Raw genomic sequence first — 27382 nt, forward strand, 5'->3', positions numbered from 1 at the left:
GGAATTTGGGCAAAACAGGACATTTGTGGTCTGCATTTTGAGCCTTGGGAAACATGATTTTCTTTCATTTTATAGACCAAACGACTGAGAAAATAACTGACATATTAATCAACAATGACAATAATCATTAGTTGCAGTCCAAATGATCCTAATGACTCGCTCGATGTTGGAACCCTTCTGAAGGAGGGGCGCATATAGAATGAGGGTCGATAAGATCAGATTTGAAGTCTGAATAGTACCAGTCCCACCAGTATCACATGTGGCTTTTTCAGGAGGGAGAAAGAATGACTTGAATATTTCTCTGAGCGTTTTGGGACCTGTCCCACTTTCCTTGTGTGTGTTGTGTCTGACTGTTCAGGACTTCTGGTTAAGTTTCCTGGATAAAAGCCGACAGACTGTTATTTGCTCGGATTCAGCATTTCAACAAAGCCATCAAATTCTTCCTTTTATTATGCATGGGATACTGTTTAATTCTGTGACATTTGCATGATAGATTTTAGTCCTTTGTGTTAGTTGGTCAGATAAAGTGTGTTACTCTGTGCAAATGAATGCTGCTATTAAGAGGCAGCAGGGCTTCACATGGATCTAGGCTGAAAGACGGGTTTGTGGATGTTACATAAGTCGGCCTTTGTTGTGTCATTGTGCTGCTGTGATGGAAATGGCCTCAGTAAGCACCAGAAATGAACAAACAGAAATTTGGCACTTTCTCTAATGTCATTAAAGTATCGAAGAAGATACAGCTTCATACAAACGTTTTGGACGGGGGTTATAGAAGGAATTCTTAATTCTTGAAAGCACAACTCTTTATTTGATTGTAGATTTCAGTAGAACTTCACACAATGGAAGGGCACCATATGAAGATAAACATGAAAGAAATTGGTCATGGTCTGATCTTCAAGGGGATATAATTGGTATTTTTTTAATGCATCAAGATAATAGAGGTTAATATAAGAACTAGAGTCCGCACTCCCAATGCTGCCTACTGAATGCAGATGTCCCTTCATGGACAGCAGCGACATGACACCTCCTAACCGGGCAAAACATTGACAAAGTGCCCAGATGTTAATGCATTTTCAAAGAGGACACACAAGTAAACACACATGGAAAAAAAGCTTGCAAAATACGTGTTAAAATGCCGTTCTGACCTGGATATCGAGCCAGTAAAATTAACATTAAATTATGTAAGGAGAGTGTTAAACTTACTCTGACACACACACTCCCAAATATTAGTGTTGAAAGTTACACGGATCTGATCTGTTCCAGCTGTGATAAATCATTGACAGGATTCCAATAAAGTTCTCCACCGCGCGATGCGGACGAGACAGGACCAGGAGCAGTAATTTTTTTTTTTAGTGGTCCTCCTGGTCCAACAATTTTAATCACTAACGACAAGTATTTTAACTAGACATAGGTCTAGCAGGGGAAAACATACACCTGTTTATTGACAAAATGTCACGGACAAAGTGACCAGAATAATCAAAACCACTCACTTATGGAAGGAAATGTTGTCTTTCTTCTTCCTCCATTTGTGGCATTGCCAGCATGGGCAGCTTTCCAGCATATGCCACCTGTTCCTTGACGAGACTAATCGAGCACCTGTGCACGTTTCCGAATGAGTTGCCTGGATCCAAAATGGCAACCACGCCTCCTTGCCGGGACACAGCTCAGTGCAGCTGCGGACTCTAGTTCTTATATTGACCTCTGTGGTCAAGATCCTGACTTCACAGATAAGCAGAGAAGTAACAGTTTTGACGGGTTGCAATTAAATTTCACACAATGATACCACACTATATGAAGATGTACATGAAGAATAGACATGTTGGGCTATTCAATACAGAAATTAACCAGCTTGTTCAATCAGGTATTTCATCACAAAATATTTCCTACCACTGGTATATAACATATGTAAGCTACTGTTGTGGAAGTTTGGGGGTGTTATTTTGTGACCTTGCTATCATAGCTCTAGTTTCCATTGCTGAAGTGAACAATTACACTAACTTGTCGCAGTATTGTTGGTAAGAAGTTTTCTTTATTAACTATAGACATTCTAGCTCACCCAATTGACAAAATTGAAAATATGCTGTTGCCATATTATCTGAACTAAGTTGTCTTTGGAGCTGCTCATGTGCAGTAAGGTTCAGTTTTACGGTCTTCAGTGGTTGTTGCATGAAGCTCATATTTGTGTTCCCTCATATGAAAAACATCTGAAATGACATGAAGCAGCTGAAAGCATAGAAAACGTGCAGTTCCAATGTTTATCTAAAGTGTTCTCAACGTATCGAAACACTTGGTAATACAACAAACGGAAAACGTCACAGATGTAGAGTGACTTGTTTGTTTATTTCTTGCCCCCCTGTGTGACTCTGTAGTGGAGGGCGAAGGTCAAGGTCGCATCCTCCAGCGGTTTCCCGAGAAAGACTGGGAGGACAACCCGTTCCCACAAGGCATAGAGCTGGTAAGTGTAGGATCAGTAATGGTTAGATGTCTTTGGCACAAATGGGGATTGTGATTATGTTGGAAATTTCACTACCGAAGGGGAAAAAATAATTATCCATCAATTCAATAAAACTAAATCTTTTGTTTTTCCTTTGATTCCATGTTGAAAATTAGGTTCTCACTTCATTCACAATGTAATTGCAGTACAATTAAATGTAAACTGATTTTATCAGACATTGAATTGCACTTTATTGAACTCTGCACTCGAACACGCAGGAGCAGGCAGAATGACGTGACGGCACAAAAATTTAGTTGGAATGTTCATGTGATAGCTTACGAGTAGTTGTTTACATTGCTTTCTGCCAGTTTGTTGTTTCACTCAGAATGAACATTACAAACTTCTTTTTTTTTATGATAAACTTCATTGTGGTTAGAATGAGTACAAAATATGTTTTCTTCACATCAACTCAGTGGCCTCGTCACATTATAAATGGAGATGGAAAATTTTCAACCCGTTTTGGTGTGAAGTAATGATGTCCAGTGTCACGCAGGGTATTATGCATGCAGTCTTTACCCCCATTTCTCATCATTACAAATTACAACTGTATTTTTTTATTCCTCTTTTCCGTTGTCCTCATGTGACCTCCTCCTCCTTACTCACCAGTTCTGTCAGCCCAGCGGTTGGCAGCTGGTTCCAGAGCGGCAGCCTGCCTCCTTCTTCGTAGCAGTTTTGACTGACATCTACTCAGAGCGTCATTACTGTGCCTGCTTTACCTTCTGGGAAGGCATTGACAATCCACAGGTGAGACGTGTTAATAGATATTAATAATTAGAAACAGTAAATTCTCATCACTGCTTTTCAAAGCTCAAGGTAAAATATTCAAATGTCTTGTCTGACGATCAGTCTGAAACCAAATCTGTTCAGTTTTAAGTGATATACAGCAAATCCTCACATATAAGAAGCCATTTATTATTAAAACACAAACTTCATCTAGTCTGCTGAAAAATAGCTATTTTCTAGTTTTACTGGGAATGCTGCATCTTTAAGTCTTCACAATGTAAAGTGAGCAGTTCTGCTGTACTGTGGATCTTATGGAGATGAGAAGAGTGTGACTTCACTAATGAAATCACTCTGAAACAGAAGAGACAGAGAGAGGAAAAAAAACTTAAAATGAATGGCATCAACAAACCCAGGAACAGTACAGTACCTACAAGAGTATGTACGACAAAACCCTCTTGCTTAGTCATGGTGAAACACTGACAAAAACAGCAGTATCTTCAAAGCTGCTAGTGCCCAGACGTCTTCCCACACCCACAACTCATCCCACAATGACCCGAAGCACATCATATAAGCAATCTCCCAAGAGCAGTGCACCAGACCGGGAACAGTGCTGCTCACTGTCAACAGACTGCACCACTCGCTCTCTCATATATTTTGCAATCTGTGTGTAAATCAGATTTTGGATTTTGAAGCTGTTGTGTCAGGTCGTGCCCACGTGGGAACAGATTTAGGTGTATCTGCATATGTTTTGTATTATTTTGCCATTTCATCCGCACATCCATTTCTGTACAGTGCATTCAGTTTGGATTTATCATGTGCATTTTTACATCCACCAAGAACGTAATAAAATCATCGCTGTTTATTTGTCTGTCTGTTTGTCTGCCTGTTAGCAGGATTACGTCAAAACTATTTCACGGATTTTAACGACATTTTCACCACAGATAAATATTAGGCCATGGAAGGACCCATTAAATTTTGGAGGTGATCCGTATCCATATTCTGGGTCGATGCACTTAATAAAGGCTTTTGAAGGATTACATGAAAACTACTCACAGATTCTCACCAAGGCCATGGAAGACTCCATTAAATTTTGAAGGTGATCTAAATCCGAATCCAGATTCTGGATCAAGATTAAACTTTATATATGCTTTGAAGGATTACGTAAAATCTACTGCACAGATTCTCATCAAATTTGCACCACAGATAGATATTTGTGCTTGGAAGACTCCACTGAATTTTGGAGGTTATCCAACTCTGGTTCTGGATTCTGGATCAACTTTTACTTTAAATAGGCTTTGTAAGATTACTGTTAGCAGGATTACACCAAAACTACTGCACGGATTTTGACAAAATTTTCAACACAGATACATATTAGGCCATGGAAGACTCCATTAACTTTTGGAGGTGATCTGGATCCGAATCTGGATTATGGATCAAGATTTCACTTTATATACCCTTGAAGGATCATGTCAAAAGTACTTCATAGAGTCTCAACAAATTTTCACCACAGATGGATATTGGGGCATGGAAGACTCCGCTGAATTTTGGAGGTGATCCGGATTGGTGGATGTCAGAAATCTCTGATTGCTCTTGTTTAAAAACTGCCATGAGCCTGAAGGACCCGCACAAAACACCTCGTTTGGAACATGTTAATATATTATATTAAAGGTACATTAAAGTTTATGTGGACTCGCCATCCGTTTTCTTTTTTCCATGATTTCTGTAATTCAGTTTTTTTTTTCCGTGTGGCAATCCAGTCAGAAGAGAGCAAAAGTGAGCTTTCTCAAACGGACAACAGTCGCATGATTTTTTTTTCAGTTCCTGCAATTAAAAAAAAAACAACTATTTTTCATGGCTTTGTTGTTTTCCACCTATAGAAAGTCCAGAGAAATGTGTGTGAAAATTATCCAGTGGTCATTTTTTGGCTGATCAGTTGATGCTGTCAGCTTGAATGAGGGAGAAATGTGTGCGCTCACACACACATGCACACATAAAATAATATTTAGCTCGTTTTCAGCTGGTAGCTTTTCTGTGTCTCTCTCTCTCTGTTGTTTTCCTGCTGTAGAAAGTCCAGTGAATGATGGAAAATGCGTACACACTCACTCACACAACACACAGGGCCACCTACAGGCCTGGCATATGTACTACAGCTTTTTTTGGTCGAGTTGACCGTGTTAGTGTGGATGCAGATAAATCTTGAAACCATTGCGTGTTTAAAGAACGCTATGTGAAAACAAAGATCGTTTTGTGTCCATGTGGGCAAGGCAGTAATGGTCTGGTCTTCAGCTGCAGAAGGCTGAAGCTAGCGAGGTGGACGAGGTGGATGAAGAGCCAGCTGTTATCCATCCAGCTCAGGTCTTCGCCCCAAAGAGTTTGGTGCTGGTGTCCCGGTTAGACTACACTGAGGTGTTCAGGGTAAGAAACACATGCCCATTACCGCTAATATTTTTATGATTTTGTGGTGTTTGAATTAAGCGCAAACCATGTTTAACCAGGTTTATGTGCACTGAGTTTCTAACAAAGTCTGATGATAAAAACGCAGAATGAACTGACAGCAAAATAAGACACAGGTCCATAACTTAAAAGAAAACAGTCTTGTTTTTTTTTTTTGGGGGGGGGGGGGGGGTAAACGTTACTGCAGTAAACGTTGTTTCTTCACCTCTTGACCTTTGCATCACTGTCTGTTGATTGAACAGAACTGCCTGGGGCTAATCTACACCGTTCATGTAGATAGTCTGTCTGCTCCGTTGGAAACAGTGATTGGAAATCTCCTCACTTGTGTCATCCCCATTGCTGGTGGCTCCCAGGTAACCCATACACCCACAAAAACACACACTATACAGCCATAGAGTGACCAGAGGTAACAAAAATGCTTAAAAAAAAAAAATATTCCCCCTTAGTCTTATTTCTTATATGCAGTTTATGGGTCTTTGGCTTTGCAAGTTGGTGGTATACAGTCCTTTTTGTAAGATGCATGTATGTCTGTCACTCCTGTGCCTTGCTCAATCCCAAACTGCCTTCAGAGATTTGTGTAACTTGTTAGCATAGCATCTTGCCAAGCATGGAGAGCCAAGTCCTGATCACTGGTATTTCTCAACAGACATTGTGACAACAGATGTGGCTGCCCACTGCTCCTAGTGGTTGGATTGTGTCTAACTGTAATTAGGATGGGTTAATACAGAGGATAAATTTCATTGAATGTATGTGTATATGTACAATGACAATAAAGGCTCTATTCTATTCTATTACCTGTGATTAAATGGGTGTTTGCTTAGTGGTCTATATGTGCATGTGAAAGTGACTGGTTGTAGGCATGCATATGTAAAGTAATAATTTATGTTTACACAGAGATCTGTGAGGTTGGAAAGGACACAAATTAGTTTGAGCGGATCTCTGGAGAAGAGGCAGTGTTTTATACAGCTGGCAACCATCCAATGACCATGTTCTTAAAACACCAGTCTAAACTGTTTAATTGAAAGTTTATAGAAATTCAGAAAAGTTCATAGAAGCTTTTAGAACTACTTCAGCCACTGACATGCTGAGTGAACCATTGAATATCCCTGAATGTCAATGGGCTAGTGTTGACATTGTTTAGCCATATGCTGTCTTTTCAGCTAGAAATGATTCTTTATATAGTATTTGGATTAAAAAAATACTATAGGGCAAAAAGAGAGGTGTGGAATACACTTTAGGTCTGTTATGATTTATTGCACCTTTTAATACTTTTGGCTGTGTAAAGTGAAAATGTAGCTGAGCTGATCTCAGGCTGAACATAGCCCCATTTCTGTTTTCACTGGAAATATCGCCCTACGTAAATGTAATTAAATTTAATACATCTCAGTAAACTACACTCTTAACCAGTTAGTTGCTCTATTCATTTTAGAAAAATATTCCTTCAGAAGACTCAGTTATCAAACATTGAATTAGCCAGTCTTTACTGAGTTAACATGCAAAACAATTTTGTATATAAGATTTTATCTGGGAAAAAAAAACATAACCTTTTTAAAAAAAAAAAAAATGTATATATACATTAAAGAAATTTATTTCAGTCATTTAATCATAAAACATTAGCTGTAAAAAACAAAAGACATACCTCCAGTCTGACTTATGCTAAAAAAAGAAGAGTAATACTTACCTTCATTTGGGCGTTTGCAGTTATTTGTATTGTCGTGGATTCGCTCATTGGGAGAAATTCATGAAATTCAAAGTTTGACGAGTCTGCATTACCTCGCAGCTTAATCATATTTTATAAGCACTGAGTATGAAAGAAAAAAACAGTATATTTATGGCTACACAAATTAAATTATTTTTCTTAACACATTGATATCAAAACTGGGGCTAGTTCTCACAAATTCACCAATGCTTTTTAAAATTTAGCATATTTATAGAAATCCTTGACCTGAATACACAGAGTGCATACTTACTACTACAGTGGAGTTCACAAGAGCATAAACTCCAACTATTAAAAAAAATTATTACTATTGGCATTTTGTTGCATATAAGCATGGGTATATGGGGGAGTTTTTGACTTTTAGTCATCTTTCATTGAAATGCTTAAACATTGCTGCTTGTACCTCTATGTCTCTATATACAGCTTAAGATATTTTATGTATCTGATTTCTTACACCATTTATGACATTTTACGTTTCTACCATTTTCCATCGTTTTCTGTCTCCACTGTTTTTCTGAATATATTTTCTTGCATCTCACATGCAGACAGTGTGTTCTTTTTTTAAAATTCGGTCATCATCAAAATAAACCCAACTGCCGCTATCTTTTAACGTTGTTCAAACTCCACCACAGGCCAGTGTCTGATCCTCTTTGTGGTTTACACATGCTGTGACCCTTGTATCTAATTTCTTTACACTCTGCTGTACACTGGTTCCTCTGTGTTACAGATAAATGAGTCCCCAGTTTGTAGTTTAGACAAGGTTCCTCAGGCCCTGGCCTGTGACTGGCTGCTGGCCTGTCTCCAGGTAACTTTCCCATTCTGCAAGCTTCATCAATGAACAACCAAGTCAATATCATGGACCCTCAAGCAGGCTGGAGTTGTTTTCTTTTTCTTAAAGAATGTGCTCTTTCCTGCATTAATTTCAAACCGCGTGATTGATGGCTCCTCAGTTACTTTTTACCTGCTTCTTATGTGTTTTGTGAAACCATTTTTGCCGGACCACATTAATCATTTCAAATGTTGCATTTCTTTATTTTTTATTGTCCCGTCACATTTTTTCATGATTTTGATTGGTTGTGGGAAAGACACTTTTTAAGGCACGAGCTGGTTTTCAAGTTATTTACTCTGTAAAGCCCCCGCAGTCAGCACAAGCACACATAGAGGGACAATGAATCCATTGCGCCGTAGGTCGTTGTTCAGTTGCTGGGAGACCATATGGGATGGCAGATGGCTCTTTTCTGGGCAGCATAAACTCTGAATAAGGGAACCAGAACCATTCAGTGTTAACAAAAATACAGACAGAAATGGCAGGCACACTGCAAGTGTTTCCACCCACCAGTGACCTAGTTCTCATTTTATTCCCAGCACGGGCATCCTCTAGCTCATGATACCACTTGATATGCATGTTAGTATAAAAATGTTATGTGGTCGGGTGCAGAACTAGTGCATTGCTATCCTCCATCACCAGATTTCCCACCAAAAATCACATCTAAAATTTGGCATTGTACTTAAAAAAAAAAAAAAAAAAAAAAAAAAAAGTAACACTCAGATGCACCTTACATAAGTGGTTTCACGGCAGATGTACACCCTGTGCTTAGTAGAAATAACAATAACTCCTGAAAAAGAAAACCTCAGTAAACTTTGGTTTGTTCCATATTTTAATCCCACTTTTCTCCCTAACTTTGACTGAGCCTGTGCGGAGAACGGGTTGATGAGTGGATTCCATTTTTGCAGGTGGTCTAGAGTGTGGTCAACATGGTTTGAAACAAATATATAGATGTTAATACATAAGATACGTTAGAGGACAACTCTTGATACAAAACCACAGTACAGATGCTAATTGCACACTTAAGTGAAAATGAAAGCTCATATCTACGCCAAAGTGCACAGTACAGTCAAGGAGAGACAAAACAGTTGTTCCACTTGCCTTAATACGTAGCTCAGGTGACATATTTTTAGCAGCTTTTTGTGATATCGCAATGTGAAAATGTGAACAAAGGGGATTAAAGATCACATTAAAATTTTGGTTAACTTTTCTTGGACCAAAGGAAAATCTGTGTACCACTTTTTTGGTATTAGTGCTCACAAAGAGAGGAGTGATTACATAACCTCTGCCCTCGTCTCAGTTGGAGTTAAAAAGATGCTCTATATTGGTTGTGTTTTTACAGCTGCTTTGCTTGGTTTTTTTGTTGTTTGGCTTAACGCCACAGTAAATTGTGCAAAGGAGTAAAATTTATAAGGACACCGAAAATGTTTTCATACATTCGCTGTTCTGTTGGTCTGATAAAACTCTTGAAGGCCTTCAAGAAACTGTTTGTACTCCCTCTCTTCAGCCCAACCAAAACCTCTGGTCTTCTTTTTGGGAGGTGTTATCAAGATGGCTTAGAAAGATCAACCCATGCTTGTACACACTCCTGTAGCAGTTTAATCATGAAGGTATTTTCTGTAAATATAAGTACCTGTGTGTGATCACAACAAACTGTCTGATAACATCGAAACACTGTGCATACACACTCCAGCAGCTGTACTTTCTGCTGTTTCTTATTAGACATGCCCTCATGGTAATACAGTCACACATCAAACCACCTCTGGCACAGATAAATCATCAACCTTTGTACAAGGACTTTTGTTACATTTAGATATGCTGCAGTTAAAAATAATGAGAAATAAAATTCTGTCTTTTTTGAAATGACTCGAAGTATTTGTCACTAACATGAACAAAACAGTAATGAGCAATCCAAACAGCCATGTTGTGAAATGTTCCAAACACACACAGATGTCATGAAGTTTGAGCAAAACATGGGCGGTGGCAGCTCTGCACCACTTGAAGAAAAGATCTGATCTTCTTTAACTGCACTCACATGCTCATCAGTAGCTGGCTGACTCTCATATTGGTGTCTATACAGTGTTTGAATGCTGATGAAGCACACACTCTCTAACCTCTGACTCCCTCTTTTTTCATATTGAATAAACTTGAAAGTTTAACACTTTGTGTTTGTGCTAAAAAGGTGAAACAAAAGACAGACATTAGGGTGGCTCTGAAATTAGCAGTACAATCAATAACACACAGAAGCAGTTACCCCTGCTGGTCAACACACATTTTCTTGCATGGAGTTTTTCAACGGATTTTGGATCATTTGGGGCTCTGAATCTGGTGTTAGTTTTTTTGCCAGTCGCATCACGTTTTTGAGATATGAAAGCACATTTCTCTTATCAAGCATTGACGCAAAAGCTGCAGACCCGTTCACCTCTTCTGCACCATAAATTATATTATAGCTCTTGTTCACAAAAACTATGCTTTTGAAGCTGCTTTTGTGCATGATTGGTGGCATCAAACATGTAAGTGAATGAGCAGTTTTTGCACAATCCTTCATTAGGGAGCATGCAGATTGCAAAACAGTGTAATGTGATAGAGGAAATCTGAGCTCACATTTGGATTCAACACCCCAAAATTACCCTCAAACAGTTGTCAGAGTCCATGCAAGATTTTTTTTTTTTTGACCAGTGTTATGGATCCTTTCTCCATACAACTTCTTCAGCATCCTGATACCTGACCTCTTGACCTCCCCACTGAGCGTGTGGTAGATTTTCCCACAGGGAATGGCATCTTTTCAATAGTTTATTTAAAGTATTCATATTCCCACCTGTTAGTGATTAGTCTGTTACAAGAATGTGTGCAAGTATGTCTGTATCAGAGGCAAGTGCCAAGTGAGTTACCAGTAACATTATAGCCAGATGAACAAGCCAAAAAGTAAGGTGAAGAAAATCCGTCTTAGAGGATGCTGCTTGCTTGTGCACATCAAGTTTCTCTGTACAGTCCCGATTAAACATTCCCATTGTTTTGTGCTTTTGTATTAAAAAAAGAAATAACCAAAATGATCAAAGTTAAATAAAAAATCTAAAATGCAAAATAATGGGTGACTTACATACTGAACCTATTATAAAATCACTGAATCATCGCCATCATTACTTTTACAGCCAGCTGGCTTTTGAAAAGTGAGGGGTTGGAGACGAATCTTTCCAAGTGACGCACTAATAAGACAAGAATAAAAAAATAATCACACATGAAGGAGACTAGAAAAGGAAGACAGCCATGGCAACTCTAAGGAAAGCTTGGCTGCTATAATTGGAGTGGATGCACACACAACAACTTTTGTCAGTTGCTTTGCTCATCACAGCTTTGTGAGAGATATTCTTTAAAAGATGGCCTATGACATCTATGGGGTCACCCTGTCCATGTGTCCATGGGAATTTTAAGAGAAACTCCTCTTCCACCAGTTTGTTACAGTTGTAGGACACCATATGAAGATGTACATGAAGGAAAATAATTCTAATCCAACATCTTTTAATTGGACTTTTTAATTACATGTATAAACAGGCCTGTTGACCTCTTCAATACAGTGCTTGTTCAGGTTGATAATTCAGGTATTTCCTCTAGGGATGTCCCAATCAGGTTTTTTTTTTTTTTGCTCCGATCCGATTCAGAGTCATCTGATTTTGAGTATCTGCTGATACCAAATCCCGATCCGATACTTTAAAAACTGAATGAACAATGAACAAATGCTAAATATATATTTTCATTTTAATCACCTTATTTTATTATTCATCACTTAAACAGTGCACTTCTCCTTGAGGTAGCTTGAACAATCAAGTAATAATCTACCAGACTTAAAAAATATACAAATTTCTATGTTATTTTATTTGTCTAAAAATAAATGTACAAGGTTCCTTATGTTAAACAAGAAATCATCTAATCTGAAATAACAGGTGGTTTTAATTTATAGATGAAAGGTTTCTAAAGAACCGTTTATTTATTTAGCTAATTTAATTACAAGTATTCTAAACTTTTTTTAAATGGTAATCAGAAATTTTGAGGTAACAAACAACAACAACAAAAAACATTTCCAAGGATTTTTCTTCAGACACGTGGTTTCTGCACTGATCTGTGGTTCAAATCCCCACCTGACTGGAAAATCACTAAGGGCCCTTAGGCACGGTCTTTAATCCCCTATTGCTCCCGGTGTGTAGTGAGCGCCTTGCATGGCAGTACCCTGACATAGGAGTGAATGTGAGGCATTATTGTAAAGCACTTTGAGCGTCTGATGCAGATGGAAAAGCGCTATATAAATGCAGTCCATTTACCATTTGTACAGATCAGTGGTTTCTGCCACTAGTCTTCCGTGTTTTGGCCCGACGCGTCGTTCCTATTGGACAGCGCAAAGCTACGTCACAGCTCAGAGCGTCGAAAGTTCAAAAGTCAACTTGAAAAGTAAAAGGAAAAAAAAAACTTACATTTGCATCCTGAGAGTCCTCAGTGTACCCCTCTGATGCTTTATCAGTGTTCAACAAGTTCAGATCAGCGCAGTGAACGTGAATGAAGACGGAAGCTCTTTAAGACGTGCTCCTAAATGTGATGAGTGTGCACGTTGCTCATGTACACACCATCTCTCGCTCCGTTTTGCAGACAAACGATCACAAGACAATTCGGTTTTTTTCTTTTTGTTAATCAGATGACAGATCGTCGTTGTGAGGACTTGGTCAGCACCGGGTCCTGCTGAGCACGGAAGGATGACTGAGCAAGCGTTTCAGTGGGAAAGTGTCCATCATCCTCTTGTCATTCCATCGAGGAGTCAGGCTGAGCGCGTAAACACACAAACAGCAGTTCTGCGAAAGAAACTTTGCGTGCGTAACTCCCCCCACCTCTGTCCGGGTTACAATTCCATCTCTTCTTCCCAAATTCACTGTGCAACTCTTGTTCCCTTTTCTCCTCTGGAATCGGTTTCAGCTGCACGCGTGTGCGAGAATGTCCAGTTGAACTTATGTTTTTGTCTTTTGTTCAGTTAAAAAAAAAAAGATTGGGTTGAACTTTGACTGCATCAGCCTGTGGACAAGCGGCAATGCGCGCTCCCGTCAGAAGCGTCGCGTCAATAGCCGAGCTAAAGCGACGTTTCTGACGCCTCTAAAAAGCAACGCGTCTCACGCCTCTGCCACTTCAGACACATGAAAGGCCCATTAATCTGCAGTAATGAGCCTGAAATAGTGCTGATCAAAATAATGAGTATAAAATCTTTATCGGATTCCTGATCGGGATGCAACGTCCGATTTCGATCAAGTTTGAAACCACGTGATTGGGCCCGATTTCCGATCACGTGATCGGATCGGGACATCCCTAATTTCCTCACAAAAGCTTTAGTACCGTCAATATATAGCATATGTAAGCAGCTACTTTTGCTGAGCTGCCTCACAGATCTCATTTTGTTTCCAGCTTAGCTTTTGAAATTTTCTCTTAAAATGTGCAAAAAGTACAGATGCTAATACTCATTTGTTGATTTACAGTGAGGAAAATAAGTATTTGAACACCCTGCAGTTTTGCAAGTTCTCCCACTTAGAAATCATGGAGGGGTCTGAAATTTTCATCTTAGGTGCATGTCCACTGTGAGAGACATAATCTAAAAAAAAAAAATCCAGAAATCACAATATATGATTTTTTTTTTAATAATTTATTTGTATGTTACTGCTGCAAATAAGTATTTGAGCACCTGTGAAAATCAATGTTAATATTTGGTACAGTAGCCTTTGCTTGCAATTACAGAGGTCAAACGTTTCCTGTAGTTTTTCCACCAGGTTTGCACACACTGCAGCAGGGATTTTTGTCCACTCCTCCATACAGATCTTCTCTAGATCTTTCAGGTTTGGAGTTTCAGCTCCCTCCAAAGATTTTCTATTGAGTTCAGGTCTGGAGACTGGCCAGGCCACTCCAGGACCTTGAAATGCTTCTTACGGAGCCCGTCCTTAGTTGCCCTGGCTGTGTGTTTGGGGTCATTGTCATGCTGAAAGACCCAGCCATGACCCATCTTCAATGCTCTTACTGAGGGAAGGAGGTTGTTTGCCAAAATCTTGCAATACATGACCCCATCCATCCTCCCTTCAATACGGTGCAGTCGTCCTGTCCCCGTTGCAGAAGAGCACCCCCAGAGTATGATGTTTCCACCCTCATGCTTCATGGTTGGGATGGTTTTCTTGGGGTTATTCTCATCCTCTAAACATGGTAAGTGGAGTTGATTCCAAAAAGCTCTATTCTGGTCTCATCTGACCACATGACCTTCTCCCATGCCTCCTCTGGATCATCCAGATAGTCACTGGTGAACTTCAAACGGGCCTGGACATGTGCTGGCTTGAGCAGGGGGACCTTGCTGCCCTGCAGGATTTTAAACCATGACAGCATCATGTGTTACTAATGTAATCTTTGTGACTGTGGTCCCAGCTCTCTTCAGGTCATTGACCAGGTCCTCCTGTGTAGTTCTGAGCTTTCTCAGAATCATCCTTACCTCACAAAGTGAGATCTTGCATGAAATCCCAGACTGAGAGAGATTGACAGTCATCTTGTGTTTCTTCCACTTTCTAATAAATCGTAATCAATCAATAAATAATCAGTTGTTGTCTTCTACCAAGCTGCTTGCCTGTTGTCCTGTAGTCCATCCCAGCCTTTGTGCAGGTCTACAGTTTTGTCCCTGGTGTCTTTAAACAGCTCTTTGGTCTTGGCTATGGTGGACAGGTTGGAGTGTGATTGATTGAGTGTGTGAACAGGTGTCTTTTATACAGGTAACAAGTTCAAACAGGTGCAATTAATACAGGTAAAGAGTGCAGAATAAGAGGGCTTCTTAAAGAAAAATTAACAGGTCTGTGTGAGCCAGAATTCTTGCTGGTTGGTAGGTGTTCAAATACTTATTTGCAGCAGTAACATACAAATAAATTATTAAAAAAATCATACATTGTGATTTCCGGATTTTTTTTTTAGATTATGTCTCTCACAGTGGACATGCACCTAAGATGAAAATTTCAGACCCCTCCATGATTTCTAAGTGGGAGAACTTGCAAAACCGAAGGGTGTTCAAATACTTATTTTCCTCACTGTATGTTTGCCTCTTAAGGTTAAAGCCTATGAAATAACACAAGTCTTTCACTCAACGTCTCTCTTTCAACTTAGTTGAGTTTTTGTAAAGAACAATGAGTGAATATTCTATACAGATTGTGTGAGGAGGTTATGTGACATTTTATCCATCTCATTTACTATTGTTTGCAAAAAGCAGGAATTTAACAAAATGTAAAAATTCATATAAAATGATGAGTCTTGATGTACTGTAGTGTTTCTTATGCTGTTTGTTATTTGAAATCAGCAGGCTAATTAAATGAAGGCTGTTGTGTTGCTCGGACATATTACAAAGTGCAGTGATGGTTTTACTTTGTGCATCTGTGTCTTTTATGTCTGATGTTGTCATAATTTTACTCCACCCTCATTAGCAGTTTGTTTTACAGTATCATTTCTGCAGCTTATTTGTTTCATCATGCTGACGTTTGACTGCTGGTGGTGTGTGTTTTTTTTTTTGTTTTTTTTTTTAATGCTGTTGCTCCTGTTGTTTCTAACTTGTATCTTATCCTGCCGGGTGTTTGTGTGTTTCTCTGCTGGGTGCTTGTGCAGCCAGGCCAGCAGGAGAAAGAGGAGAGTTTGGTACGCCAACTTGACTTTATTCTCCCCTCCCAACCAATCAGCTGTTTGTTCTTCTGAAGGCTGTCTTCCTCACCCATTCCCTTCAGCTAATCCACGCACATCTTCCATGGCAGGAGAACCAATGGGAATGCTTTGAGACTCAATATGTGACCAACAGCTGATTCTTCAGTTCTATTGTGACCCAAATATATTCGCTCACCCTAATCTAACATTGCATTACCCCAGGTTACCAGAATTTGCAGAAGTAGTCAATGCTATTTTTGAAAATGGCACCGACTAAGGAGCTTGACCATCGAGTTGCTTAGGGTGGAGCCATCATATCGTAACAGCTTACAGCTTTTAATTTATGATGCTTTTAATTTAGCCGTCATATACAGCTGGCTAAATTAAAAGCATCATAAATTAAAAGCTGTAAGCTTTTAATTTATGATGAGTATGCTACAACATAGGTCTGAGGTTATTCATTTAACACCTCCTTGTAATCAGATTTAAAGATTTTTGGTTGTATAACTAACATTAATTGGCTAATCTGTCCTTTTATTTATTTATTCAAAACTCAAAAATCCTGTGGAAAAGAGGACTGTAGCTGCAGTCAGATGAAGAAATGAACGCCCCTGATGATCAGATGTTGGATCACACTATTGACTTGCTGACAGCTCACCTTTGGTTGCCAGTGCTGCTGCTGCTGCTGCTGCTGCTGTAAAATGATGCTGCACTTTTCCTTCCCAGCTAGCCTAGTAACATTCACAGCCATGCTGACTGGCTGAAGCTGAACCACTTTGAAATGGACAATAAATAGTATGTACTACACCTGGTATTACATCATTTTTTATTTGATTTCAGTTTTGACCACATGAAACACAGTTGTAAATCCATCTAAATTAAAACACATCAAGGGCAGATTATTGTTGTCCTATTGGCCAAGCCACCTCCGGAAGTGGTCAGGGACACATTGTGACCACATGGAACAGTTGTGAAACTGTAAATGCAGTGTCAGTCCACATACAGCAACTATGTGGGCTGTACCAAATGGTCATTACAGCTGTCTTCTACAAGCATATGTCTGAGTACTAATGCCTCTCTTCTCGACAATACAGAGTGCAGTCATCTGCAAATGTAAAATCAATAGTTTGACTGTGCATATTTGGTCTCGAGTCAAGTTTCTGGACCCCAGGTGAAATAAAAGTGGCTGTGTGTCTAAGCGTTCTCCTCTGCTTTCATCTTCAGCTATCCTTGTTTGTCTCTAATTGTTTTGGATCCACCCAACCAAGAGGCCATGTGACTTGATCTGGACAGAGCGATCCGATAACAATAGGAGATTAGTGTAGCCCCTGGAGATGCATTCATACCATATGTAAATGTAATCAGGTAGAAATCTAGCTACAGTCTGGAGAGAGCCCTGTTGTAAGGAAATTTGTAAATTGGGCCAGTGGCTCTATGAGTGCATGATATTTTCTAGTTGGCGTTATCAGTGGAGCAATTATTTTTCTCAGTTTATGGGGGATATTAAATGCCAAACTAAACGTCTAAGGAAAGTGATTGTTGTTTTTCACCATTTAAACAATAATAATAAAAAAAACTTTCTCCAAGGTATGAGGATATCAGTCATGGGATTCATCCTGAAAACAACAATCCCAGCTCCTTTGTATTGTTGGTGATGTATTGATACATGTTTTAGCAGTCTAAATCATCTAGTTCCGCTTAGGCACTCATTATCATCAGAGCCACATACAAATCAATATTTAGCAATTGTGTCTTCTGTATGGAGCACAGTGGATGTCCAGCACTGGAGGAGAAAACAATCAGTTGTTTTTTCTTGCCTATCAGCAATCTGCAGAGTTACCTTAAATATTTACAGGACACCAAATATCCTTTTCCCCAACTGCATTTGATAAGATTTTGTAAATGTCCGGCATTATAAATTCATCCTAGTCGCACTCTGTCTGCACAAATTGGTTTGAGTCCTGTATGCACACACTGACAGTGATGCATATTTAGCTGTGTTCATGTTACACCACAGTGGAAAATCACCTCAGCGCGACACCTGCCGTGTTTCTGGTATTTCTGTACCATGAAGCTTGATTGATACGGTGGTGCTGGTGTTGGGTTTTTTGTGATAAGGTCGTTGGCATGGAGTCCTGCCCGGTTCCATTGTCTTCCTGATCAGCTGGAATGGCTTGTGTCTAATTTTTCACGTACTTGCTAAGATTGTAGGATTCTCCATCTGTCGCTCGCTCACGCTGCTCAATTAGACATGCACAGCTGTGATTAAATCGAGCCGCCACTCCCTGTTTTTCCTCAGTGGGTTCGTATTTAGTTTTTCTGTCCACCGTTATTAAGCCATCTTTATGGTTTTCCTGTCTTTCTCTAAATCTGAAGAGAACAATAACATTAGGAGCAGGAGATCGGCAAGTTATCCAGACTCCCATCAACGACTTGCTCCCTGTCAGCGGCAGCAGCGTGGCCCAGCTCTTCAGACAGCTCGGTACGGCCTCTGGAAAAGTGACAATAATCATACTCCTGTTAGAATCACTGAATAACCTCACCAAGATTTTAAAGTAGGTGTTGGTAACTGTGTGAAAATGTGCCCAGTGGTGGTGATGTCCTTTCTGTGCTGTGTTCTCTCAGGTATAGTCAATGTGTTGTATCTGTTCTGTGCTGCCCTGACGGAGCATAAGATCCTGTTCCTGTCCCGTAGCTACCAACGGCTAACAGACGCCTGCCGAGGACTGCTGGCTATCATGTTCCCTCTCAAATACAGGTGTGTTTCCATTCCTCTGCCTCTTCCTTTTTTTTCTGTATTGTTCAGCATTTTTATATCTAACAGCAAAATATCACCAATTGGAGAAGTCCCGAGACTGTTTATGGTGCTTTGATACCAGATCAGTACATCCATATTAGAGTCCCTTTATCAAATCCACCAGTCATAAACCCGTTAGAGTATTTTGTGCCACCTCTGTTCCTTCATGACGAGTGAGGACACGTAGAATGACAGCAGTCCATTATAATTTCTTAATTTCCCTGTTACACCATATTGCTAACGTGCGGCTGTAGTTTGAAATCACATTCAGACATCATTATTTCTGTCTTCAAGTGTTTTAAAGGTCACTCTGAATTTATACTTTAAGACAATACTCAGTGCAGAGACAGGTTCCTTCAACTGCTATATTTTTGTAATAAAAGTATCTGTACGTACGAGTTCTGTTAGAAAAGTATCCGACTTTTTATTTTTTTTCAAAAACCATATGGATTTGAAACGTGTGATTGCATCAGCCAAGCTTGAACCTTCGTGCGCATGCTTGAGTTTTTTCATGCCTGTCGGTTGCGTCATTCGCCTGTGAGCAGGCTTTGTGTGAGCAGTGGTCCACCCCTCTCGTCGTATTTTTATTGCGAATAAATGTCTGAACGATTTGGAGCTTTGCTGCATCAATTTTTTCCAGAAACTGTGAGAGACCTCCAGCTGGACACCATTCGGAAAATTCAGATGGCTTTCAGGGACGATTTTATGGGGATTACACAGATTAAGGAGTGCTCCAGCCGGTTTAAAGACCGCCCACAGCTGCTGAGAGCGCACCGCGCTCCGAGCGCCGATCAACAGGCTCAAACCCCGCTGAAACAACCAGATCATTTCCAACGTGAAGGCTTTGTTGATCCGGACATCGTCTGACTTACACAAAAAAGGCAGAAGACGTGGACATCAGCACTTTTTTGGCATATTCCACTGTTACAGGAGTTTTTTTTTCCATGGAAAGAGAAGCGGAGGGACGCGCCACAGAGCCGTTCATTACGCAGCACAAAACCACCTCCGTGTTGGTCTTACAGGACGGCTTTGAGATGGATTTCAGACGGCTTTCGGTGGTTTTTCAGTCGTGTGACTATCCGAGAAATTGTGGATGAGCCTGGACATGCCAGAACATGTCCTGTGAGGCTTCATCACGGCGTTGCTTTGCACCATGCGGCACCGCCACGACGCACGGAATTCCTCCGCTCCTCTTTCCATGACAAAAACTCCTGTAACAGTGGAATGTGCCGTTCATTTCCAAACTGGACGTTTTATCCGGGACGTCGTCTGACTAGCACAGGAATTGCGGAAGACGTGGACATCAGCACTTTTTCGGCACATTGAGACAGACGTGCGGAGGAATTCCGTGCGGAGGAATTCCGCACGTCGCGGCGGTGCCGCATGGCGCAAAGCAACACCGTGATGAAGCCTCACAGGACATGTTCTGGCATGTCCAGGCTCATCCACAATTTCTCGGATAATCACACAACTGAAAAACCACCGACAACCATCTGAAAGCCATCTCAAAGCCGTCCTGTGAGACCAACACGGAGGTGGTTTTGTGCTGCGTAATGAACGGCTCTGTGGCACGTCCCTCCGCTTCTCTTTCCATGGAAAAAAAACTCCTGTAACAGTGGAATGTGCCAAAAAAGTGCTGATGTCCACGTCTTCTGCCTTTTTTGTGTAAGTCAGACGATGTCCGGATCAACAAAGCCTTCACGTTGGAAATGATCTGGTTGTTTCAGCGGGGTTTGAGCCTGTTGATCGGCGCTCGGAGCGCGGTGCGCTCTCAGCAGCTGTGGGCGGTCTTTAAACCGGCTGGAGCACTCCTTAATCTGTGTAATCCCCATAAAATCGTCCCTGAAAGCCATCTGAATTTTCCGAATGGTGTCCAGCTGGAGGTCTGTCACAGTTTCTGGAAAAAATTGATGCAGCAAAGCTCCAAATCGTTCAGACATTTATTCGCAATAAAAATCCGACGAGAGGGGTGGACCACTGCTCACACAAAGCCTGCTCACAGGCGAATGATGCAACCGACAGGCGTGAAAAAACTCACGCATGCGCACGAAGGTTCAAGCTTGGCTGATGCAATCACACGTGATTCAAATCCATATGGTTTTTGCAAAAATTAAAAAGGTCCGATACTTTTCTAACAGACCTCGTATGTGACTTTTTATTGGCAGCTGCTTAATATTAAAGGCTGCTGTTCAGATTGGGGGGGGGGGTTATAAGCCACAGTCGTACCACCACCATCGTGTGTGTGTGTGTGTGTGTGTGTTTACATACCTTCAGCCACTCTTGGTTGTATGGCATACAGTTGAAAATCTCTTCCTGTTGTGTTTTTACAGCTTCACCTATGTTCCTATCCTGCCAGGGAAACTTCTGGAGGTCCTCAGCACCCCCACTCCCTTCATTATCGGCGTCAGTTCACTATTTCGCTCTGAGACACAGGAACTGGTGGGTTCTCATCACTATAGTACAGTGTGCTATCGTAGCTCGTGTTGGACAGGTGCAAAATAAGAACAGTTCACAAGAAAAATCCTGTAGCACAAACTGTGAAGGTGCTGTGACACTTGCATGGCTTTGATCTGTGCACTTGCACGCACATCGTCATGACGCTGCCGCGCTTTGTTCCACTGGCTGCCATGCGTTGTGCAGTGGATGCTGTGTATATAAAATAATTGTTTTGTAGCAGATTAACAGAGGTGTCAAATCCAGCTTCAGAAAGTAAAAACCCTCCCATGTGTTGCTTCTACCTGTGCATCTAAAACAGGTGATCTCAATAATTAGCTCATCTACCTGCCTGAAGAGCTGAACTAATTACAATCAGCTGGTTTATTGAGAAGATGGAACAGATACGTGGCAGGACTTTTACTTTCTGAAGCTGGATTTGACACTTCTGCAGATTAATCATTTTCTCTGAGTTGGCTGTTGAAACCGGCCCTAATCGCTTCTGGAATCATAGAGGACTATTCCGGCTGCTGCTTTTCTCGCTCTTGTGCGCTTAATGAGGCAGAGAACGCATTGGAGCCATCTGAAAGGTAACTATTTGTAATATTTATATTGTAATAGCTTGGTAAAACAGTTGCATGTTCTTTCTTTCTCATGAGTATCTGTAAAATTATGTTTATGATAGATTTAACTCATCTCGTTATAATCATTCAGACAAGCTGCGTTGTGATGCGGTGCGCTGATGCAATCACTCACACGCAGTGTTTTTGACTTGTTTGCGCCACGTTCACTTGAAGTTCATGTAATAAATGCATGATGGACATTTTGAACATTTCCAAATTTTCTTGGAGCAGGTGCACGAAGCCGCGCACAGTTTACACCGGCTTGAGATGAGTTTACACTTGTGCACGGCAGAGTCCATGCAAGTGCATTAGGGTGGTCCATAAAAATGGTCAAAAATTTTTTTTCAAAAAACTTCAAGTCTCACCCTCTAAATTTGTTGTACCTAACATAAAAACACATCATGTACAATTTCATAAAACTCTAATAATTTTTACTGGTAGCACACAGCCCTTAAAGATTTTGCTCGCAATAACTTTGTCATATAGTATGGTCATTTCCAGATATTTCCAAATTATTTCTGTCAGTTTAATATTGATATGTCAGGACAGAAATTATGGCAATACATTGGAAAATCAAATCTTTTCATATCCCATAAAATAGTTAACACTAAAACATGAATTGTGAGATGCAGTTCTTCTCGTACATGTATCATGCTCCTACAATACCTACATACTGGGGTAGCGAAGATTTTGTAACAATCAAACATTGCATTTTCATTTTATTGATGAAATACTGTTTCATTATTGATAAATTTAAATAAGTCTATGCTTTATATATTTCCACATATATTTTGATCTAGCTCCAAACAATAATATTCTTTATGCCTTGCAGTACTTAATATTCAAAAATGTATGAATCAGCACAAGAACCAATTATACAGCTGTGTAACATAAGAGAACATCCTTTACATGATAATGATATTTAAGTTGCTTGCATCATGACCAAGACTTGCTGCCGTTTCAGTCAGAATATAGGTGGCACTTCTGTCTGTTGTTTTGGTCCTATCCAATGCTGCTGCAAGTCCTGGTGTTACAACAGCTTTAATTTTACTGGCTTTTTGTGGCACTGGCATAACAAATTCTTCATCTGGACTTTCTGTGCTCTCTTCACTCTGGCTGGAGACAGTGTCAGGTAGTGAGACATTAGATGGTCCAGGCTCCTCCAGTTTCTCTTTGTATTTTGCTTCTGCAGCTTTCCTTTTTTCTGGTCTTTGTTCTTTGGCAGTTTGTATTTTATCTATGCCTGCCATGCATCCCCTTCTACCTTTCTCTCGCTGAGCAAGTAGGAACTGTCTGTCATCTTCAAACTTTATCATTGTTAGGACATCCTGATGTGCCATGTCAAACAAGTCCTCCAAAGATTCACAAAACACTGTTTCATCTTTCTTCTGCTTGTCTGTATTGCGATTCTTGGTATTTTTCAATGTTTTCCATTTTCCGAACACCTTTTCTAACTTTGTGATCAGATGCTGCTTTGCCCTCAGTGGGATTCTAGCTCTCTCCCAAAAAGGAATTGCCATGTCTATAGAGGTCACAGCAGCATCATGGACAGTTTTCTTCAAATCAGTGTGTTTGAAGTTTCCAGTTAATGGTTAAGCATGTTAAGTCAGCAAGTGTCTCTTTTTACATTTATCTCATGTTAGATTCACCATCACCAAAGATCTGAAAGAAAAGAAGCTGTGAATTGAAGCAAAATTTTCAGCTTGTAGCCTAAAATAACATTTTTGAAAGTATGTTGTTTGTGAGAAATATTTAAACCCAGGTATAGTTTTAAATAATATATAAAATTATACTTTAGTTACACTCAGGTGGTTAACTTCTATCCTCTTTATAAGTGATGTGATTAGATACTGGATAATGGATAACCTATTGCACGGGCACTCGGGCAGCGATAACTGATATATTTACAACCTTCAGCTATGATGTGCTACCTCTAAATATTAATGTATGACAAAAATATTTGGCAGGCTTTCTTTTTTCCCAAAGCATCATAAAATGAAGGGGTGAGAATAATGAATTTCAAACTTTTATTTTTTTGAACCACCCTAAAGTGCATGGATCAAAATTGTGCAAGTGTCGGGGGCCTTTATTCTGATCATTATGCTGGGGGGGGATTCTTTCAAGTCCCAAACTACAACTTTTTTTGTCTAGATTAATTTTGCCTTTTCTACTTGAACCTGAATACTGAAGATTGACCCTGATCACTTATCTTTTATCCTGAACTCTGATCTTTGATTCTTAAATTTGGTCAGCTTTGATCCTGATATTTGATCCAGATCGCTTTTCTTTGATCATGTTCCTGACATTTGTCCTTGATTGTTTGGTTTGGATCATGATCACTTGTCTTTGGCCTGATCATTCATCTTTGATCCAGATCTTTGATCCTGTATTCAGAACTTAGATAAAGATTGCTATTTGTTTTGATCCTGTAATCAGTGTAAAAGAAATATAGATAATAACTCAGGCAGGATCTGGATCAAAGAGATCAGGATAAGGGATGAAACATTAAAGGCAGGCTCAAGATCATAGGTCAAAGGCAAGATTTGCTTATTGATCCAGATTCACACCAAACATTAATGGATTCTTCTTTGACTCAAGGCCTTACTCTCCACCAAACGCGGGGCCATTCTATGTCTCCAACCACCATGAAGTGGTGAATGAATGATCAGGAATGCCAAACTCAAGTGCACTTCAGATTCCACCTTGTTAATGTTTTTTTCCAAGTGTATAGTCAATATTTGCAAGTTAACACAGCTATGAATTATAGAAAATGAGTGCTATACCCTTAAACATCTCATGAACATGTAAGATACCACTTCTAGATGTCAGAACGTGGCGGTAAATTTCCCAAATAGCTCCCCAGCACTCTGTGATTTCTTTAAAAACCCAAGGATGATGACATTTCAGTAATATGAAACAGAGGGAAATGGCAAAATCGCCACATTTGAGTAGGCTGGACCAGAGAATGGTAGGCATTGTTGTATTTGTCCAACTTATCTGACTTTTGACTAGAGTGGAGGATTACATTTCTTGCAAACTCTGTGACCCATTAGGAATTGGTTCGTCTCACTTTTAATAAACTGCTGCCGTCTTCCATTTGCAGGTTTTTGCCTTTTAGGATTCTTATTCAGTACTCTAAACCTTGTCAAGATGAATGTTGCCAGTGTGCATAACAAACGTCAGTGTGATGAACTACTGGTCAAAGAAATCAATTTGCTTATTGCTGCCTGATGAGAATGTAACACTTTCTCCTGCAGAGGATGTCAGACCTTTACTGTGACAGCTCTGTCATTATGCCGCTCTTATGGAGACATTATTTCACACAAAAAGATGCTGTGGTTTGTACAGTGATTTCACACCCATTACCAGTGTATGAGGGTGTGCGTTTGTGTGTACACACACACAGATTCCCAGTTGCTGTAATCAGTTCTTTATTTTCCTGCTGTACCTTTAGCAAACATCGCAGCAGTGTATTTGATATTTAATTCTTTTTTCTTCCCCCTCTTCATATTTTTGCTCAGCTGGATGTGATCATTGCTGACCTGGACGGGGGGACGGTGACCATCCCAGAGTGCGTCCACATCTCCCTCCTGCCCGAACCTCTCCTCCAGCAGACCCAGACTGTGCTCTCCATGGTAAGAGTTGCAAAGTCAACAACACACACACACACACGCTGCACTGCCGCAGCACACCACTCAGTACTGGGAAATCCAGTAGGTGGTTTTTAACAGGCAATAAATTCTGCAGTGGTGCTTTATGGCACTGAGATGCCAGAAAGCATTTTAAGTCTCTTTTCACCTTCATATTGTATTTCTAATGGGTGGCTGTGTCACTTTTTTTCAGTTTTATATTCCATTTGCTTAATTTTTATTACTTTGCAAGTGTTAAGTGCTGTATTTAGATTTTTTGTTTGGGATTACTTTTTAAGTAGCTCAGAAAAGGTTTTGGATGGTTTTAACAACAATAAATTGTAAAATATACGAGGTCTATTAGAAAAGTATCCGACCTTATTATTTTTTCAAAAACCATATGGATTTGAATCACGTGTGATTACATCAGACATGCTTGAACCCTCGTGGGCATGCGAGAGTTTTTTCACGCCTGTCGGTTACGTCATTCGCCTGTGGGCAGGCTTTGAGTGAGGAGTCGTCCACCCGCTCGTCGATTTTTTTCATTGTTTAGGAATGGCTCAGAGACTGTTGCTTTGTTTGATAAAAATTTTTTCAAAACTGTAAGGCACAACTGAGTGGACACCATTCAATAAATTCAGCTGGTTTTCGGTAAAAATTTTAACGGCTGATGAGAGATTTTGGTCTGGTAGTGTCGCTTTAAGGATGGCCCACGGCGCCTGACGGCGATCTGCGCTTCGAGGCGGCAGCGTCTCGCCGTTTCAAGTTGAAAACTTCCACATTTCAGGCTCTGTTGACGCAGTAAGTCGTCAGAGAACAGAGAACTTTCAGAGCTGCGTGTCGTCAGAGCGAGCTGCAAAAAGTTTGTACCTGAGTTTTCAGAGGTGGTGTTTGTGGTTGCCATCTGCCACGCCGGTGTTTGCCAACCCGGACACCTCAACCGGCAACTTAGCCCCGCGACTGGACAGCAACAACGTCCGAGGCCCGCCCAACGTGGTGAATTCACTGAGGCCGCGCGCTGCGTCATTAGAGCCGCGCGTCACGAGTGCCGCTTCCCCGAGGCCTCGTGCAGCCACCGCGGATCCATCAGCGCGGAAACACCGAGGCTGCGTGGCACCAGCGCAGTGCAGATCCATCCCGGTGACAAACAACGCAGGCTGTTAACATCGGCGATCGACAAGCTGCTCATAAGCCGACCATGGGGCCTAAGAAGGTTCTGACAGCGGAGGAAGGTGACGATATTAAAAAATCTCTGGACTTTCTATCAGAGGAGATTTCTGTTGTGAAGCAGCAACAGAAATCAATCATGGATCTGGTGGAGGAGGTGAAGGCATTACGGCTCCAGAATGCCGAGAAAGACCGGCATCTGGTGCAGCTGGAAATAGAGTGGCTGAATTGGAGCAGTACACCAGAATCAACGACGTCATCATCACAGGTCTTCACATCAAACCACGGTCCTACGCACGGGCGGTAACAGATGAGAGCGGAGGGGAGCCCAGTGAACAGGAGGTCAGCTCTGTGGAAAAACAGGTTGCTGATTTCCTCCTATCTAAAGGTATAGAAATGGATTTAAATAACATTGAAGCGTGCCACCCTCTGCCCCGGAGAAATGACGGTGATAAACGAACCGTCATCATGAGATTCATCAACAGAAAACACAAAACAGCACTGTTAAAACAAGGAAGAAAACTGAAAGGGACAAACGTATTCATCAATGAACATCTCACCAAACGGAATGCCGACATCGCCAGGAAAGCACGCTTCTTGAAGAAACAGGGAAAAATCCAGCACACATGGACTTCAAACTGTAAAATATTCATCAAACTGAACGGATCACCAGAACAAGCAAAAGTCATGGCAATAAGGAACATCGAGGAGCTGGACAAATATGAACAATAGTGTTTCTTAAAGCGAGGATCTGGACAAATATGACCAATAAGGTATGAGGACACAAACACATCACAACACCATGACACAGACCAGAGGAACCTATTCATCTA

General features: G+C 40.6%; 1 protein-coding gene across 7 annotated transcripts in view; it reads left to right on the forward strand.

Annotated features, from left to right (window-relative positions):
* sbf1 (SET binding factor 1) overlaps positions 1-27382 on the forward strand; it is an 82887-nt gene that overhangs the window by 26904 nt on the left and 28601 nt on the right. For 3 of the 7 annotated variants that reach the window (XM_034163321.1, XM_034163325.1, XM_034163322.1), the window contains exons 2-11: positions 2370-2455; positions 3101-3238; positions 5504-5632; positions 5914-6024; positions 8116-8193; positions 15868-15897; positions 18277-18382; positions 18526-18658; positions 21028-21136; positions 25275-25388. In XM_034163321.1, coding sequence (XP_034019212.1) covers positions 2370-2455; positions 3101-3238; positions 5504-5632; positions 5914-6024; positions 8116-8193; positions 15868-15897; positions 18277-18382; positions 18526-18658; positions 21028-21136; positions 25275-25388 — 1034 coding nt within the window. The remainder of the gene's footprint in view (positions 1-2369; positions 2456-3100; positions 3239-5503; positions 5633-5913; positions 6025-8115; positions 8194-15867; positions 15898-18276; positions 18383-18525; positions 18659-21027; positions 21137-25274; positions 25389-27382) is intronic. The other 4 variants (XM_034163327.1, XM_034163328.1, XM_034163323.1 and 1 more) reach the window with 3 other exon arrangements.

This window comes from Thalassophryne amazonica, chromosome 22 (genome assembly GCF_902500255.1).
Source record: "Thalassophryne amazonica chromosome 22, fThaAma1.1, whole genome shotgun sequence".
Classification (NCBI taxonomy): domain Eukaryota; kingdom Metazoa; phylum Chordata; class Actinopteri; order Batrachoidiformes; family Batrachoididae; genus Thalassophryne; species Thalassophryne amazonica.